Source organism: Bos indicus x Bos taurus, chromosome 7 (genome assembly GCF_003369695.1).
Source record: "Bos indicus x Bos taurus breed Angus x Brahman F1 hybrid chromosome 7, Bos_hybrid_MaternalHap_v2.0, whole genome shotgun sequence".
Classification (NCBI taxonomy): Eukaryota; Metazoa; Chordata; class Mammalia; order Artiodactyla; family Bovidae; genus Bos; species Bos indicus x Bos taurus.
Window position 1 is genome coordinate 90,277,973 of NC_040082.1, and position 13,806 is coordinate 90,291,778.

General features: G+C 57.4%; 2 protein-coding genes across 2 annotated transcripts; both read left to right on the forward strand.

Moving 5' to 3' along the window:
• The first annotated feature begins 617 nt into the window (after positions 1-617).
• Positions 618-6,199, forward strand: HMG20B (high mobility group 20B). The gene is made up of 10 exons (XM_027547207.1): positions 618-702; positions 983-1,038; positions 1,520-1,628; positions 2,108-2,311; positions 2,927-3,047; positions 3,418-3,464; positions 3,738-3,810; positions 4,049-4,264; positions 4,831-4,963; positions 5,501-6,199. Exons 2-10 carry the CDS (start codon positions 1,001-1,003, stop codon positions 5,511-5,513), a joined length of 954 nt encoding a protein of 317 aa, XP_027403008.1. The 5' UTR covers positions 618-702; positions 983-1,000; the 3' UTR covers positions 5,514-6,199.
• A 2,592-nt stretch (positions 6,200-8,791) lies between these two features.
• Positions 8,792-12,808, forward strand: GIPC3 (GIPC PDZ domain containing family member 3). The gene is made up of 6 exons (XM_027547209.1): positions 8,792-9,447; positions 10,210-10,395; positions 10,547-10,727; positions 11,815-11,927; positions 12,211-12,292; positions 12,412-12,808. The coding sequence occupies exons 1-6, from the start codon at positions 9,205-9,207 to the stop codon at positions 12,561-12,563; spliced, it is 957 nt and encodes a 318-aa protein (XP_027403010.1). The 5' UTR covers positions 8,792-9,204; the 3' UTR covers positions 12,564-12,808.
• Positions 12,809-13,806: the final 998 nt, after the last annotated feature.

Below are 13,806 nucleotides of genomic sequence, written 5' to 3' on the forward strand. Positions count from 1 at the left end.
CTCAGCTTTGCTGCATCCGGCCTTCTGGACGTGGACTCTGTGCAAAGCTTCCATTGCATAGGAGAGAAAGCTGAGGCCCTTTCACAGGAGGGAGAGAAGCTCTTGCATGCAGGGTGGGGCACGGCCCTGTTGGGGGCTTTAAGTCCAGTCAGTAAACGGGAAACTTCTCCACCCGGTCTGCTAAGAACAGGTCCCACCTTGCAGTGGGGAAAGGGACTGCTCCAAAAGACCTTAACCCCTTCCCTAGCAACTTACTACCGTCCCCATGACAACTAGGGCGGGGCCGGACTCGGCCTCATAGGTCTCCGGATCCTGCAGGGGCGGGGAGTCTCGCCTTCAGCAGGGGAGGAGTCTGAGCCGCGCTTGCTGGCCCTTTAAGAGGCTCCACCCGGCGAAACCTGAAAACATCCTGATTGGTCCCGAGAGCGGCCGAGCACAGCCGAACTTGACGCGCCCGCCTGCAGCTTTCTCTACTTACCTCCCACGCGGCTCAGTGGCTACCGCAGCCAATCACCAACGGGCGCGCCGACCTGTATCTGCATGGTCACGCCCCAGGGGATGGGTATACCCAATCCGATCGCTCGCCGAGTCGTTATTAGCATGTCGGGGGCGGTGCAGGGCGGAGCGGGCAGCAGGGGCGGGCTCCCGGCGGTTGGTTGGAGCGTCGTAGCAGCCGAGAGGTCCGGGAAAGTTTCTTTGGAGGTGAAAACAGCCGCGGAACTCGGGGCCCTGCGAGGAGGCGGGGGCGCGGGGATCCCTGGGCCGGGGCGGGGACCCTCCTGGGCCGGGAGGGTGCGGACCCAGGCCTCCTGGGGGGCGATCGCCCAACAAAGGATCCCTGGGGCGCCCGCCCCCGAGGGCCTCCCCGCCCCCGGTTCCGGCCCCCCCAGGCGCCCCGGACCTGGCATTACAGGGTTTCCCAGCCCAGCCCCGCCATCGCTGGCTTGGGCGACCCTCACTTGGCCACGCGTCTACGTTCCAGGTGCGGCCGGGAGTGGCCATGTCCCACGGCCCCAAGCAGCCCGGCGCGGCCTCCGCGTGAGTGCGACATCCCCTCCCCCTCAGCCCACTCGGGGATGCAACCACCCCGTCCCGTTGGAGCTTCTCGAACCCCGGGCCCAGGGTCTTGACTCCTCCGACTTGGGACAGGAGCCCCCCCCACTTCGGAGTTCCCACGGGCTTCCCCCAAACCTCCGTGCTCTAGTCCTTTTCAGGAGTGGCCTGCTGACCTTCTCTAGTTCTCCTGCCCTAACCCCGGATCCTGACCTCCTCAGACCCCTGCTCTCAGAACTCAGGCCGCTAGCTGCCAGCGCTTTCGTCGTGGGGGAAGGGGTGGGTGACCCTGGCGTCCCGTAGCTCTAGTCTCTCCGAGGTCCCCTGTGACTCCCCTAGTGCTCCAATCTCAACCTCCGTATCCTGACCCTCTTCAGAGCCCTCTTCTGAGGACTCAGGCCTCTTGCTGCCAAATCCGTCGTCAGGGGTGGGGAGTGGGAATGACCCTGGCTTCCCGTGGCTACAGGCCGGCGAGCGGCAAGGCTCCAGGACAGCATGGGAGCTTCGTGGTGGCTGTCAAGCAAGAGCGCGGCGAGGGCCCGCGGGCCGGAGAGAAGGGGTCCCACGAAGAGGAGGTGAGAGTCCCTGCACTGCTGTGTCGGTGGGCCTTAGCCTTAAAGCTCCGCCCCGAGCTAAATTTGAATTTGCTGTGGCTCCGCCCACAGTCCAGAATTCCCTTCCCAAGCTGAGGCCTGCCCCATGTCAGATACCACGCCCCCAAGAGCTCCACAGCCACTGTCTAGGCCCCGCCCACTACCCGCGGAATCTCTGCTAGTAAGGCACGCCCATACAGGGGACACGCCCACAACACAAGCCAACCCAATCCTTGGGTTGATGCTCTGTCCCCAGTACCTCTCTGATCCCTTTACCCATGGCCAGGGGTTCCTTAACCCCACTCTCCCAATTCTAAACCCTGACCAGGCCATACTTCCATACCTCTGGGTCCCACCTCGTGGTTAGGCCCCACCCAAGTCTTCCAGGGCCCCGCTTCTTCCCCTCTGTGCCCAGCCCCAGCCCTCCAGACCCCTCCCAACAGCGCGACTGGGTTCTGCAGCCGGTGAAGAAGCGCGGCTGGCCCAAGGGCAAGAAGCGGAAGAAGATCCTGCCGAATGGGCCCAAGGCACCTGTCACCGGCTACGTGCGTTTCCTGAACGAGCGGCGCGAGCAGATCCGGACGCGCCACCCGGACCTGCCCTTTCCCGAGATCACCAAGATGCTGGGCGCCGAGTGGAGCAAGCTGCAGCCGGCGGAGAAACAGGTGGGGACGGCCCGGGACCACTGACTGACCTGCTCTCACTCACTCAGACATCCATCAGCATCACTTACCCCCATTGAACAGGTGTGGCAGGCCCTTCGTTCTGCCGGGAGGACTGACCACCCGTTAGCTCTCTCCAGCTTGTTGAAGGGAGGGGAGGGTGGCAGTTGGCTGGAATAAACATAAAAGTTAATAAACACCGTTATAAAAGAAGTCGAGGGTGGATGCTGGATTTTTGTTAGAAACCTTGCGGTTTTAAAGTTCTGGTAATTAATTTAAAATTTGCAAAAACATCAAGGAAATGTAACAAAATCACCAGCAGCGTACACCCTCTACATGGTATTTCAACAGGCAAAATGGGTTTAGAAGGGCAGGTCAGCCCAGAGGTGGGAGCCTGCAGACAGTCAGACACCGGGGAGTGGTTTAAAAAGGCTGGAATTGGGGTGAGGTAGTGAGGTCCGGGAGTTGGGAGGTGGCTTGAGCAGCAGAGCGAAGTGCGAAGTTTTGTCTGAAGGGCAGCAGGGAGCTGTGGCAAAGTGTAGTACAGCGGGCTGAGTGATGGAGTCTGCGAGGCCTCCGCTGCCACTGGGCCGAGCCTTCTCTCCCTGCCCCCACCAGCGGTACTTGGACGAGGCTGAACGGGAGAAGCAGCAGTACATGAAGGAGCTGAGGGCCTACCAGCAGTCGGAAGCCTACAAGATGTGTGCGGAGAAGATCCAGGAAAAGAAGATCAAGAAAGGTGCGAAGGGCCTCAGCCTCCAGGCAGCTGAGTGCTTACTCTGAGACAGGTGACCCAGGCCGATGCACCCCCCCACCCCACCCCCTGCCAAAGGGTCTCTCACGGTCATGTGGGAACGAGACACATGTAACCAGACAGTTGTGAGTGAACGGGGCTGATCTGTACTGAGATAGGACACTCATGGATATGAGGGTGGGGGGAGGGGCCCAGGAGGGGCCTTTGATCCAGGATGAGCAGGTGCGGGGGTGGGGGGAAGGGGGTGGGTGTTGGTGGAAATAGTGGCGTTCCAGGCAGAGGGGACAGCATGTGCAAAGCAGGGGGTCAGAGGAGACCTGGGAGACTGACCCTGCCCTCCTCCCTCCCCCACCAGAGGATTCCAGCTCTGGGCTCATGAATACCCTTTTGAATGGACACAAGGTAAGCGTCCCTCCTCCACGGAGAACACCGGGGCGAGAAAGGTCTGGCGTGTTTAAACCCCCGGGTGACCAAGGACCGTCGCTCATGGGGTGAAGTGAGCACCCCGTCCAGATGTGTGCGAGTGGAGGCGGGGCACTCACACAAATTGAGAGGGGGGCAGTAAAATGGACTCTGACCCAGGTAGCCTCAGGAGACCCTCCCAAGCTTAGGGGATGTCCCATAGGAGAGTTGACTGACCCCCCTCAAAATTGCCACCTTGTCCTGTCGTCCCAGGGTGGGGACTGTGACGGCTTCTCGACTTTCGACGTCCCCATCTTCACTGAAGAGTTCTTGGACCAAAACAAAGGTGAGCGCTGACCAGCAGTTCTTGAAGCAAGCGTTGAACCAAGAGGGCATCGAGGCGGGAGGCAGTGGGTGCCTTCCTCTCTTGCCCTCGCAGCCCAGACTGCTGAGATGTGGGGCTGGAGACAGAGCAGTGACGGAAGGCTTGGCGTGGGACACAGCTCAGGGCGAAGTCCGCAGACGGAAGGCGGCCGGGGGATGGCGGGGAAGCGTCAGGCTCTTACCCGGCTCCCCGCCTGCAGCACGGGAGGCGGAGCTGCGGCGCCTGCGGAAGATGAACGTGGCCTTCGAGGAGCAGAACGCTGTGCTGCAAAGGCACACGCAGAGCATGAGCAGCGCGCGCGAGCGTCTGGAGCAGGAGCTGGCGCTGGAGGAGCGGCGGACGCTGGCGCTGCAGCAGCAGCTCCAGGCGGTGCGCCAAGCGCTCACCGCCAGCTTCGCTTCGCTGCCAGTGCCTGGTGTGGAGGCCCCGCCCCCAACAACCTAGTCCCGCCCCCTATGACCCCGCCCTCGATGACCTCGGCTCTGCCCGGGCTTCCGCGAGTTCCGCCCCCTCTGACCCCGCCCAGCAAGTCCTCACTCTGGCATCGCTTCACCCCCAGTCGCTGCGCAAACCGCTTCTCTGTCCGACCGACGCGCCCCTGCTGACCCTTACTCCCGGGAATCCTAAGCCCCCGCGGCCCGGTCCTCACTGGAACGCTGCTCGTGCCAGCCCCGCCCACAGTAGCCCTCGCGCCCCGCCTCTCCCCGGGTCTAACTTCCGTGTTCATTCCTCGGCTGACCTAGGCCAACTTCTCCCCCACCAGTTCCCGAATCCCCCCATCACGACCCCGCCCTCTCCATCTTCCATCTTCTGACCTCTGCCACAGTTGACCTTGATTTCCCCGGGTCCAGACGCCCTGACCGCGCGCACCTGACCCCACTGACGCTCACCCATGGCCCCTTCCTCTTACCCCCACCTTCTGATCTTTGTTTCCGTGGTGATCCCCCACTGGGCTCGTCTGACGGGTCCCTGCCTCCCCAGGCACCGGCGAAACGCCCACGCTCAGCACCCTGGACTTCTACATGGCCCGGCTGCACGGCGCCATCGAGCGCGACCCCGCCCAGCACGAGAAGCTCATCGTCCGCATCAAGGAGATCCTGGCCCAGGTCGCCAGGTGTGTACCAGGGCAGGTCTGCCCCCCGCCCATTCAGCCCAGCTTGGGCTGCCTCGCGTGGGGACCACCTCAGGCTTGACTTGCCTTGGAGAAGCCTGGCTACATAAACCGGTTTTAGGTCTCCAGCGGGCTTTCTGGGGTCTGGGGCCGTTGCCGCCAAGTGGGATCTAGCTGCCAGATCTTATTCCGAGGCCACAGTGCTTGCAGGATCTACTAGGTGGGGCTGGTTTGATGTAGGTGGCTAATGGCCTAGCTACTGGGGAGCCCTAATTCAGCCTGGTACTGTGTTAAATGCTGCTTGGGGGATGTTGAGGCCAGCACACCTCTGGCTCAGGGGACCCAGAGCTTCACCACAGCTTCTGCATGGGTTTTTCTGGGTGGCTCCTAGCTGCCCAGGATAGGTGGGATCAACTCCAGGCCCCCCACCCTAGCATCCGAAGGAGCAGAGGAGGGTGGCCTCTGGGGTACCCCAGGATGGGGATGGGGGCTGAGACCTGATGTGGGTCCCCCATCAACTAATCTCTTCTTTTGTCACAGTGAGCATCTATGAGGGTGTCGGCCGCCCCACAGATCCAGAGAAGACCAAGCTCTGGTCATGGCCCCTCCCCCAGTTGCACCCCCTGGAGGAGGGGTGGGGGGTTCCATCCTCTGGGGCCAGGCCTGATCCTGCACCTTGGGGGCTCTAGCCCCCCTAAAATTAAATTTCTACAGCATCCCTCTAGCTTTGAATCTCCCCAGGTCCCCATCCTAGAAAACCCACCCACCATGCACTGTGCACAGACTCCCAGGGCCCAGCCAGGCCTGTTGGCCTCACAGGTCACATCACACTACACAGACGTGGGAACACATGAGGGGTAATGTAGCCCGGGACAGGAGGAAACCCACAGCCGCTCACAGCTGGTGTGGGGAGAGTTACACACCCTACACCCACTCCCCGGGACCAGCTCCCAGACCCAGGGCAGAGAAAACCCACATCCAATACACGGGGACTCCTGCCTGGCAGGTGTCACCCTAAGTACCCACACGGGCAGGCACCTTGCAGGGACACACTTTCACACTCCTGGCGGAGCCATCTATCTGTCACCCTCGCATTCCTGCACCCCTGAATGGGGGGGCTGGCACCACCCCATGCTCGTTCAGCTGAGGAACCACCATGGAGGCAGTTGTTTTGCCACCACTCGATCTGGACTTCTTAAATAAAAAAAAAAAAAAAAAAAGGTGGAATTGAATTTCAAACTTAAATGAGTATGTGTGTTTTTTTTAAAGGGGAATGGGCCAGGATCCTCTGTTGGGGTCCCAGGCCTACCCTCTCCAGCCCCTGGCAACCACTAGTCCACTTTCTGTCTCTGGATTTACATGTCCTAGACATTTCATACAAATGGAATCACACACTGGGTCTTTTGTGTCTGGCTTCTCTCACTGAGCGTCATGTCCTCAAAGTCTATGTTGTAGCGTTTCTCGGTGCTTCATTCCTTTTTCTGGCAGAGTGATATTCCATAGTGTGGATGGCCCATGTTTTGTGTACCCATTATCGGTTGATGGACACTTGGGTTGTTTCCACCTTCTGGCTATTGCAAATCATGCTGCTGAGAACACACACATACAGATTTTTGTTTGAACACCTGCTCTTATTTCTGGGTAGATCCCAAGAAGCAGACTTGCTGGGTCAGATGATAATTCTGTACTTAACTTACTGGGGAGTGCTTTCAGAGACTTAAGCCTTTTATGGAATATTTGAGACACCCTAAAAATTCCAGAGATTTAATTTGACAAACACTGGTGTTATCAGTTGAATTTAGCCCCACCCAAAGAAAATCTTGAAGCCCTAACCCCCAGAACCTCAAAATGTGACCTTATTTGGCAATAGGGTCACCGAGGATATAATTAGTTAAGATGAGGTCATCTTGGAGTGTATGTGTGGGGGGTGCCTCTAATCCAATGTGACTGGTGATCCTTATAAGAAGATAAAGTAGAGAAGGAAATGGCAACCCACTCCAGTGTTCTTGCCTGGAGGATCCCAGGGACGGGGGAGCCTGGTGGGCTGCTGTCTATGGGGTCGCACAGAGTTGGACACGGCTGAAGCGACTTAGCAGCAGCAGCAGCAGCAGCAGCAGCCTACTTCAAATTAAGTTCTGAGGGATCAAAAATTATACATGGATTTTCTACAACAAGGGGCAGGGTGGTCAGCGCCGCTAGCCTCTGCACTGCTCTAGAACCAACTGCAATTTCACAGTCAATGTTAAACTTTTGGGCTAAATTTATACTTTCAATTATGTAACTTGTCACATATTCAACAAAATGAGATTCCAATTTTTTTTTTTTACTGTGTGAACTGAATAAAATAAACAAATTGTTATTAAAAATTAAAAAAAAGAAGATAAGGATTTGGACATGGAGAAAGGAGACAGCCATGTGACAACAGGCAGACACTGGAGCAGAGCACACCCCAAAGAAGGCCAAGGATGGTTAGCCACCAACAGAGGCTGGGAGTGGTGCTGGGGGGAGAGGATGCCACCCAAGGAGTCAGAAGAGCTTGGACTTGCTGACAAATTGATTTCTAGCCTTCAGAATTTTGAGAGAATAAATTTCTATCATTTTTAAGCCACTCAACTGGTGGTACTGTGTTATGGCTGCCCCAGGAAACTGGAAAAGATGGATATTGTCACACACACACACGTGTGTGCTTCCTCACCTCACCCCCTCTCTGGCATCGTACCCTCATCGCAGGTTTGGAGTTTACCATTCCTGGTCAGGTCTTTACATAACCTTTAGCACAAAAGGATGTCTTTCCACAAGAATACCATTTTGATGGATTTTTTGTTTGTTTGTTTTAGTTTGTTTTCTAAAGATTTGAAAATGTACAATTCTGTGGTTTCTAGTATAGTCACAAAGTTGTGCAACCGCCAGCACCACTTAATTCCAGAATATTTCATCACCCCCCAAACAACAACCCCTTCCATGTTAGCTATTATTCCCCATCTTCCCTTCCCCCAGCCATTGGCAACCACAAATCCATTTTCTGTCTCCATGCATTGGCTGTTTTGGACACTTCATCTAAATGGTATCCCAGGCTATGTGGCCTTTGCAATCTGGCTTCCTTCATTGAGTATCAGGTTTTCAAGGCTCATCTGTGTTATGGTGTGTATGCCGTTCTGCACGTTTTCAAGCTTTACGTAAATTTTCTTTTTTTTTTTTTTCGTAAATTTTCTTACCTCGTCTGAAGCCTTCTGTAACTTGCCTTTTCCAGCAATGCTTGGTTTCTGAGATTCTTCAGAGGCATAAGTCCTCCCTTTTGAGCTGCTGTATGGCATTCCAGTGCTGTTTATTGAGCCAAAATCAACATTCCTTTTGGTGACAGTGGGTCCCCAGGGGATTCTGAGAGAAACCTCCTAGTACCCAGAGCCTTCTCATCTGTAACCCAATGGGCTCAGAGAACTCCTGCCTTCCTCTCCTCCAGTTGAGGAGACTGAGGAAACACAGGATGAATAAATAAAATATCTGCCCTGCCAGGTCACGCTCAGTGCTAGGGAGGAAAAAAAGCAGGGAAGAGAAACTGGGACCTGGTGAGGAGGTGACGTCTGAGCCAAGAGCTGAGGAGGCGAAGGAGTGAACCACTTGGAGATGTGAGAGACGTTCCAGGTGTTGGAGGGGGCACAGCCTGTGCAAAGGCCCTGTGTGTTGAATGAGCAGGGAGGACGCCCATGTGTCTGGAGCAGAGTGAGCCAGAAGAAAAGAGGGAGGAGAAGGGGCCAGGGATGGGGATGTGGCAGCTTGTGCAGGGCCTTGTGGGCAGAATAGAGGACTAGGGTTTACCCCAGGGAAGGTGGGAGCCCTGGAGGGCTGTGGGCAGGGGATGGACACGATGTAGCTCACTTATGCCTGAGGGTAAGGATAGGGTAAGGGTTCTCCCCACCTCCGACGGTTGTTGCAAGGATTAAATGAGTGCGCCCAGCAGAGAGTGAGCACTCTGGCACTAGGAGTTGCCCTATCCTTATTTGTGATCCTTATTTTTTCCCCTGCTCCCCGGGGAGAGCACAGCTGGACCTGGCAGGGCCGGGACACCTGGGGCCCACCCTCGCATACACACTCCGCGGTGTCGTCTTCCCGGGAGGCTCGGGTTCCCGGATCCCCTTACCCCGGGCGGCTCGGCTGTCGCGCCCTGGGCCGGGGGAGGGGAGGCTGCAGGAAGCGGTGGATCCGGCGGCTGTGGCGGTGGCCCCGGTGACCAAGCTCTTCCTGCCATGGAGACCACAGAGGCCCGGGAGGCCCGGGGGGCCGAGGCTCAGAGCCTGCCCGCGCCCCCGCCCTCGCCCGCCGAGGCCCCGGCGGCGTCCCAGACCCCAGCCGCGCCCCGTGCCCGCCCGCGCCTCGTCTTCCGCACGCAGCTGGCGCACGGCAGCCCCACGGGCAAGATCGAGGGCTTCACCAACGTGCGCGAGCTCTACGCCAAGATCGCCGAGGCCTTCGGAATTGCGCCCACCGAGGTGAGGCCCGCGGACCCCAGCACCCGAGGCCCACTAGTCGACCGGGGATAGGGGTGAACCCTGGACTCTGGGACGGGGTCCCCAGATCCTCCATCTCCGGATGGAGGGGACCCTATCTCCAGATCTCAGAGACTCACCTCTCGGATCCTGCGGTGCCCATACCCCGTGGACCCCCTTTGCACTCCCTGTGCAAAAGGTGAGCAAGTCTTAAGGTTCGTGGATCCTTAGATCGTCCGGAAAACACTGGGCTACCCAGCTAGGAGTGGACCCCAGCCCTCAGGGAAGCGCCTCCGGTTCCTGGGCGCGGCTGGGGACTGGGGTTCCCGGCAGCTCCCTGCCAGGTGAGATGTCCGAGGTCATGGGAGTCAGGGACTGGGCCACAGGTACGCCCCTCAGCCCCCAGGGGGCGCCAGGAGATTTGGAACTAACTGCCTTTAAAAGATGGTCTGGGGTTGTCAGGTCATCAAAGGGTTAAAAGTGGAAGTCTGAGGGAGGATGGAAGAAGGGCGTCCATCTGTCCGCAACCTCCTTCTCATCCTGCTCCTCAGTCTGGGGGTCCCAGTCTCCTCGCCTCCTACTCCATTCTGAGGATCCCATATTCTGCCCTTAAGCATGACTACGATCCTGGGGAAGGCAGGGTTTTCATGCTTTTGTGCTGCAGTATCCCTATCAGGCCCCTGAGCCCATCCCCTGGTTGTTCTGTGCAGATGGTGGGGGATGAGGGCTGTCGTTAATTTGGGGCTCCCTCTCCTCTTGGGGCAGATCTTATTCTGCACCCTAAACAGCCACAAGGTGGACATGCAGAAACTCCTGGGCGGCCAGATAGGGTTGGAGGACTTTATCTTTGCCCATGTGCGCGGCGAGACTAAGGAGGTGGAGGTCACTAAGACGGAGGACGCCCTGGGACTGACCATCACGGACAACGGGGCCGGCTATGCCTTCATCAAGGTGCCCACTTTGGGGTGAGGGGGAGGTGGCTTCCAGGGTGTCCGGCGATCTGGGGTGAGCCCCTGCTCCTCTGTGGTGTGAATGGGCTCTGGGGACCCGAGTTGGGTGGCTGGATGGTGGGGTCCTGTGAATGACTCTGGGTCCCCCGCAGAGGATCAAGGAAGGCAGCATCATCAACCGAATCGAGGCAGTGTGTGTGGGAGACAGCATTGAGGCCATAAACGACCACTCGATCGTCGGCTGCCGCCACTACGAGGTGGCCAAGATGCTGCGTGAGCTGCCGAAGTCTCAGCCCTTCACCCTGCGGCTGGTGCAGCCCAAGAGAGCCTTCGGTGAGGGCCACCTGGGGCCCTGGGGGACAGGCTGGGTGGGGTGAAGCTCTTTCAGAAATGGGTTCTCTGGATGTAAGGAGCGGCAAAGGGTCAGGGGATGGGACAAGATGGAAGGGTCTAGATGCCCCTGGTAACAGGACAGAGACCTTCTGGCACTGTATGAGAAACAGGTGGGTTATTTCTACATTGTCATAGAGTCAGCCCAGGCATGGGGTCGGGGGAGGCTTGGGAAGACTGAGAAAGGATAAGGAGCTGTCTGGATCTATTCTGTAACCTAACTGGCAGCTTTTAAAGTCCTGCTCTGAGTCTCTGGTGAGTTCTAGACAGTAGCTTTCATAGGGAATTCTTGAATGGAGCTTTTCAAAGAGAAGTCTGTGACTGGTCTGTGGATGAGATAAGGAGGTCACCTTGCATGTGTGAGTGCTCAGTGGTTCAGTCAGGTCCTACTCTTTGTGACCCCATGGACTGTAGTCTGCCAGGCTCCTCTGTCCATGGGATTCTCTAGGCAAGAACACTGGAGTGGGTTGCCACTTCCTACTTCAGGGCAAATTCCTGACCCAGGGATCGAACCCGTATCTCTTACGTCTCCTGCATTGGCTGGCAGATGCTTTATCATTGAGCCACCTGGGAAGCCCTCACGACTAGGTTGTGAAAGTGTTAGTCTCTCGGTCGTGTTCCACTCTTTGTGACCCCATGGTCTGTAGCCTGCCAGGCTACTCTGTCCATGGATTCTCCAGGCAAGAATACAGGAGTATCTTGCTCTAGCATTTGCTCTCCCTAATCTAGTCATTGCTTTCCCGCAATGACTAGATTAGGGAGAGCAAATGCTAGAGCAAGATACTTTCTAGACTGTCCCTAAGGAGAATCTGAAGTAGTTTCTTCTAGGGAGAGTCATTTTGAGAGGAGGAAGGAAATTTAAGGGAAGGAAGGATTCACAAACAGGGTCTCTGAGGATTCATCCATGGAAATAAGGAGGACTTTGGAGGGTAGGAATGTTCTAGAAGGGCTCAGCTGGTGGCTTCTGAGTCTTTACGAAGATGTAGCTTCACCCAGAACACATGCACCTCCTCTACTCTGTCCCCTCCAGATATGATCGGCCAGAGGAGCCGGAGCAGCAAATACCCCATGGAAGCAAAAGTCAGCAGTGGGAGGGAGACCCTGCGGCTTCGGTCTGGGGGGGCTGCCACTGTGGAGGAAGTGGTGAGTGGAGGGGATGGGGGGCCTTCAGGGGCTCTTGCACACAGAGTTCTACCGCTGACGCTGACTCAGCATGACCTTGGGGAAGACCCTCTCCTTTACTCAGCCTCAGCTTCCCCATCTGCAGAATGGGTTCTTGTCAGGCAGGGCAGTAATGGCAGGACCAGAAGCATTGACTCATGGAAGATCCCAATCTGCTGTCACCAAAGGGGTAGTGGCTTGGGGAGGGGGCTGGGCCGGAGGATCCCAGGCTTCTGACTCTCTGCTTTGCCCCCCATGCCCCCAGCCCAGTGAATTCGAGGAGGAGGCATCTCGGAGGGTGGACGATCTGCTGGAAAGTTACATGGGCATTCGGGACCCAGAGCTGGGTAAGGGGCCAGGGTAAGCTGGGTGGACCCTGGGGGGAGGACAGCCCACGGGGAGGAGGCAGGGATCCCCCCCACCCCAGGGAGAACCCTCACCCACTTCCCCTCTGCTTGGCCTGCAGCATCCACCATGGTGGAGACGTCCAAGAAGACAGTGAGCGTCCAGGAGTTTGCACGCCATTTAGACTCCGTCTTGGGCGAGTTCGCCTTCCCGGACGAGTTTGTGGTGGAGGTGTGGGCCGCCATCGGCGAGGCCAGGGAAGCCTGTGGCTAGTCTGCTCTGGTGCCAAGCGCAGCCCCAGCTCGGAGCCCAGCCCCCCGCCTCAGCCCTCCCGGTCATTTTCCAAAGCCCAGCCCTGCTCCAGAGTCCAGAAGCCCAGACCTGAGATCCAGCTCTGCTCTAGAACACAGCCCAGTTCAGAGACCAAGCCTAGATCTGAGCCCGAGTCCTGCTCTAGAGTCCAGTCCAGTTCAGGGACCAAGCTCAGATCTGTGACACAACCCAGATTGGAGCCCCAGCCCTGCTTTAGAGCCCAGTCCAGCTCAGAGACCAAGCCCAGATCAGAGCCCCAGCCCTACTCTAGAGCCCAGCCCAGCTCAGAGACCAAACCCAGAACTGAGACTCAGCCCTGTTCAGAGACCAAGTCCCTCTTTAGAACCCAGGTCAGTTCTGAGGCCCAGTTCATCACTAGAACCCCATCCAGTTCTGAGATGCAATCCAGCTTCAGAACCCAGCTCAGTTCTAGAGCCCAGGATGGCTCTAGAGCCCAGGACAGCTCTGAGGCTAAGTGGAGCTTTGATGTGAAGTCAAGCTTTGGAACCCAAATAAATTTGAAGACCCAGCCCAGTTCTGAAATCCAACCTGGTTCTGGAAGCCAAGCCAGCTTTATGACCAAGCCCTGCCATAAAACTCGATCCAACTCTGCAGTTCAAGATAGCCCCATGACTCAGCCGAACCTGGATACTCAATGTAGCTCAGGAACACCAGGTAGTTCTGGAGCCCACGTGAGACTCAAGAGGCAGTCCAGCCCTGGAAGCCCCTCCAGCTTAGCAGTCAAAGACGGTTCTGAAATGCAACCCTGTTCCCGAACCCAGGCCAGCTCAGGAACCCAGATGCACACTTCAGTCCAGCCCAGGTCCAGACACTATCTGCGTCCTAGGGCTCAGTCCAGCTCCAGTGATGAATCCAGCTCAGAGACTGAGCCCAGCTCTAGCCCCCAGCCTCGTGCAACAAGCAAACCCATCTCCAGGATTCAGACAAGCTCTGGACCCCCACCCATTGCTGGGGCAAGACCTGCCTCCAGAGCTCAGCCTGATGCTGAGCCCCATGCTCACTGCAGAGCACAGAGCAACTCTAGAATGCCATCCAGCTCTGGGACAAGGACTAATCTCCGGGCCTGGCCTCTTTCCAGAGTTCAGTCCACCTCCAGCACTCCACCCAGCTCCAGAACTCAGCTCGGTTCTAGAGCCCAGGCTGGCTCTGGAATCCCACCTGGCTCCAAAACACAGTCAACTGC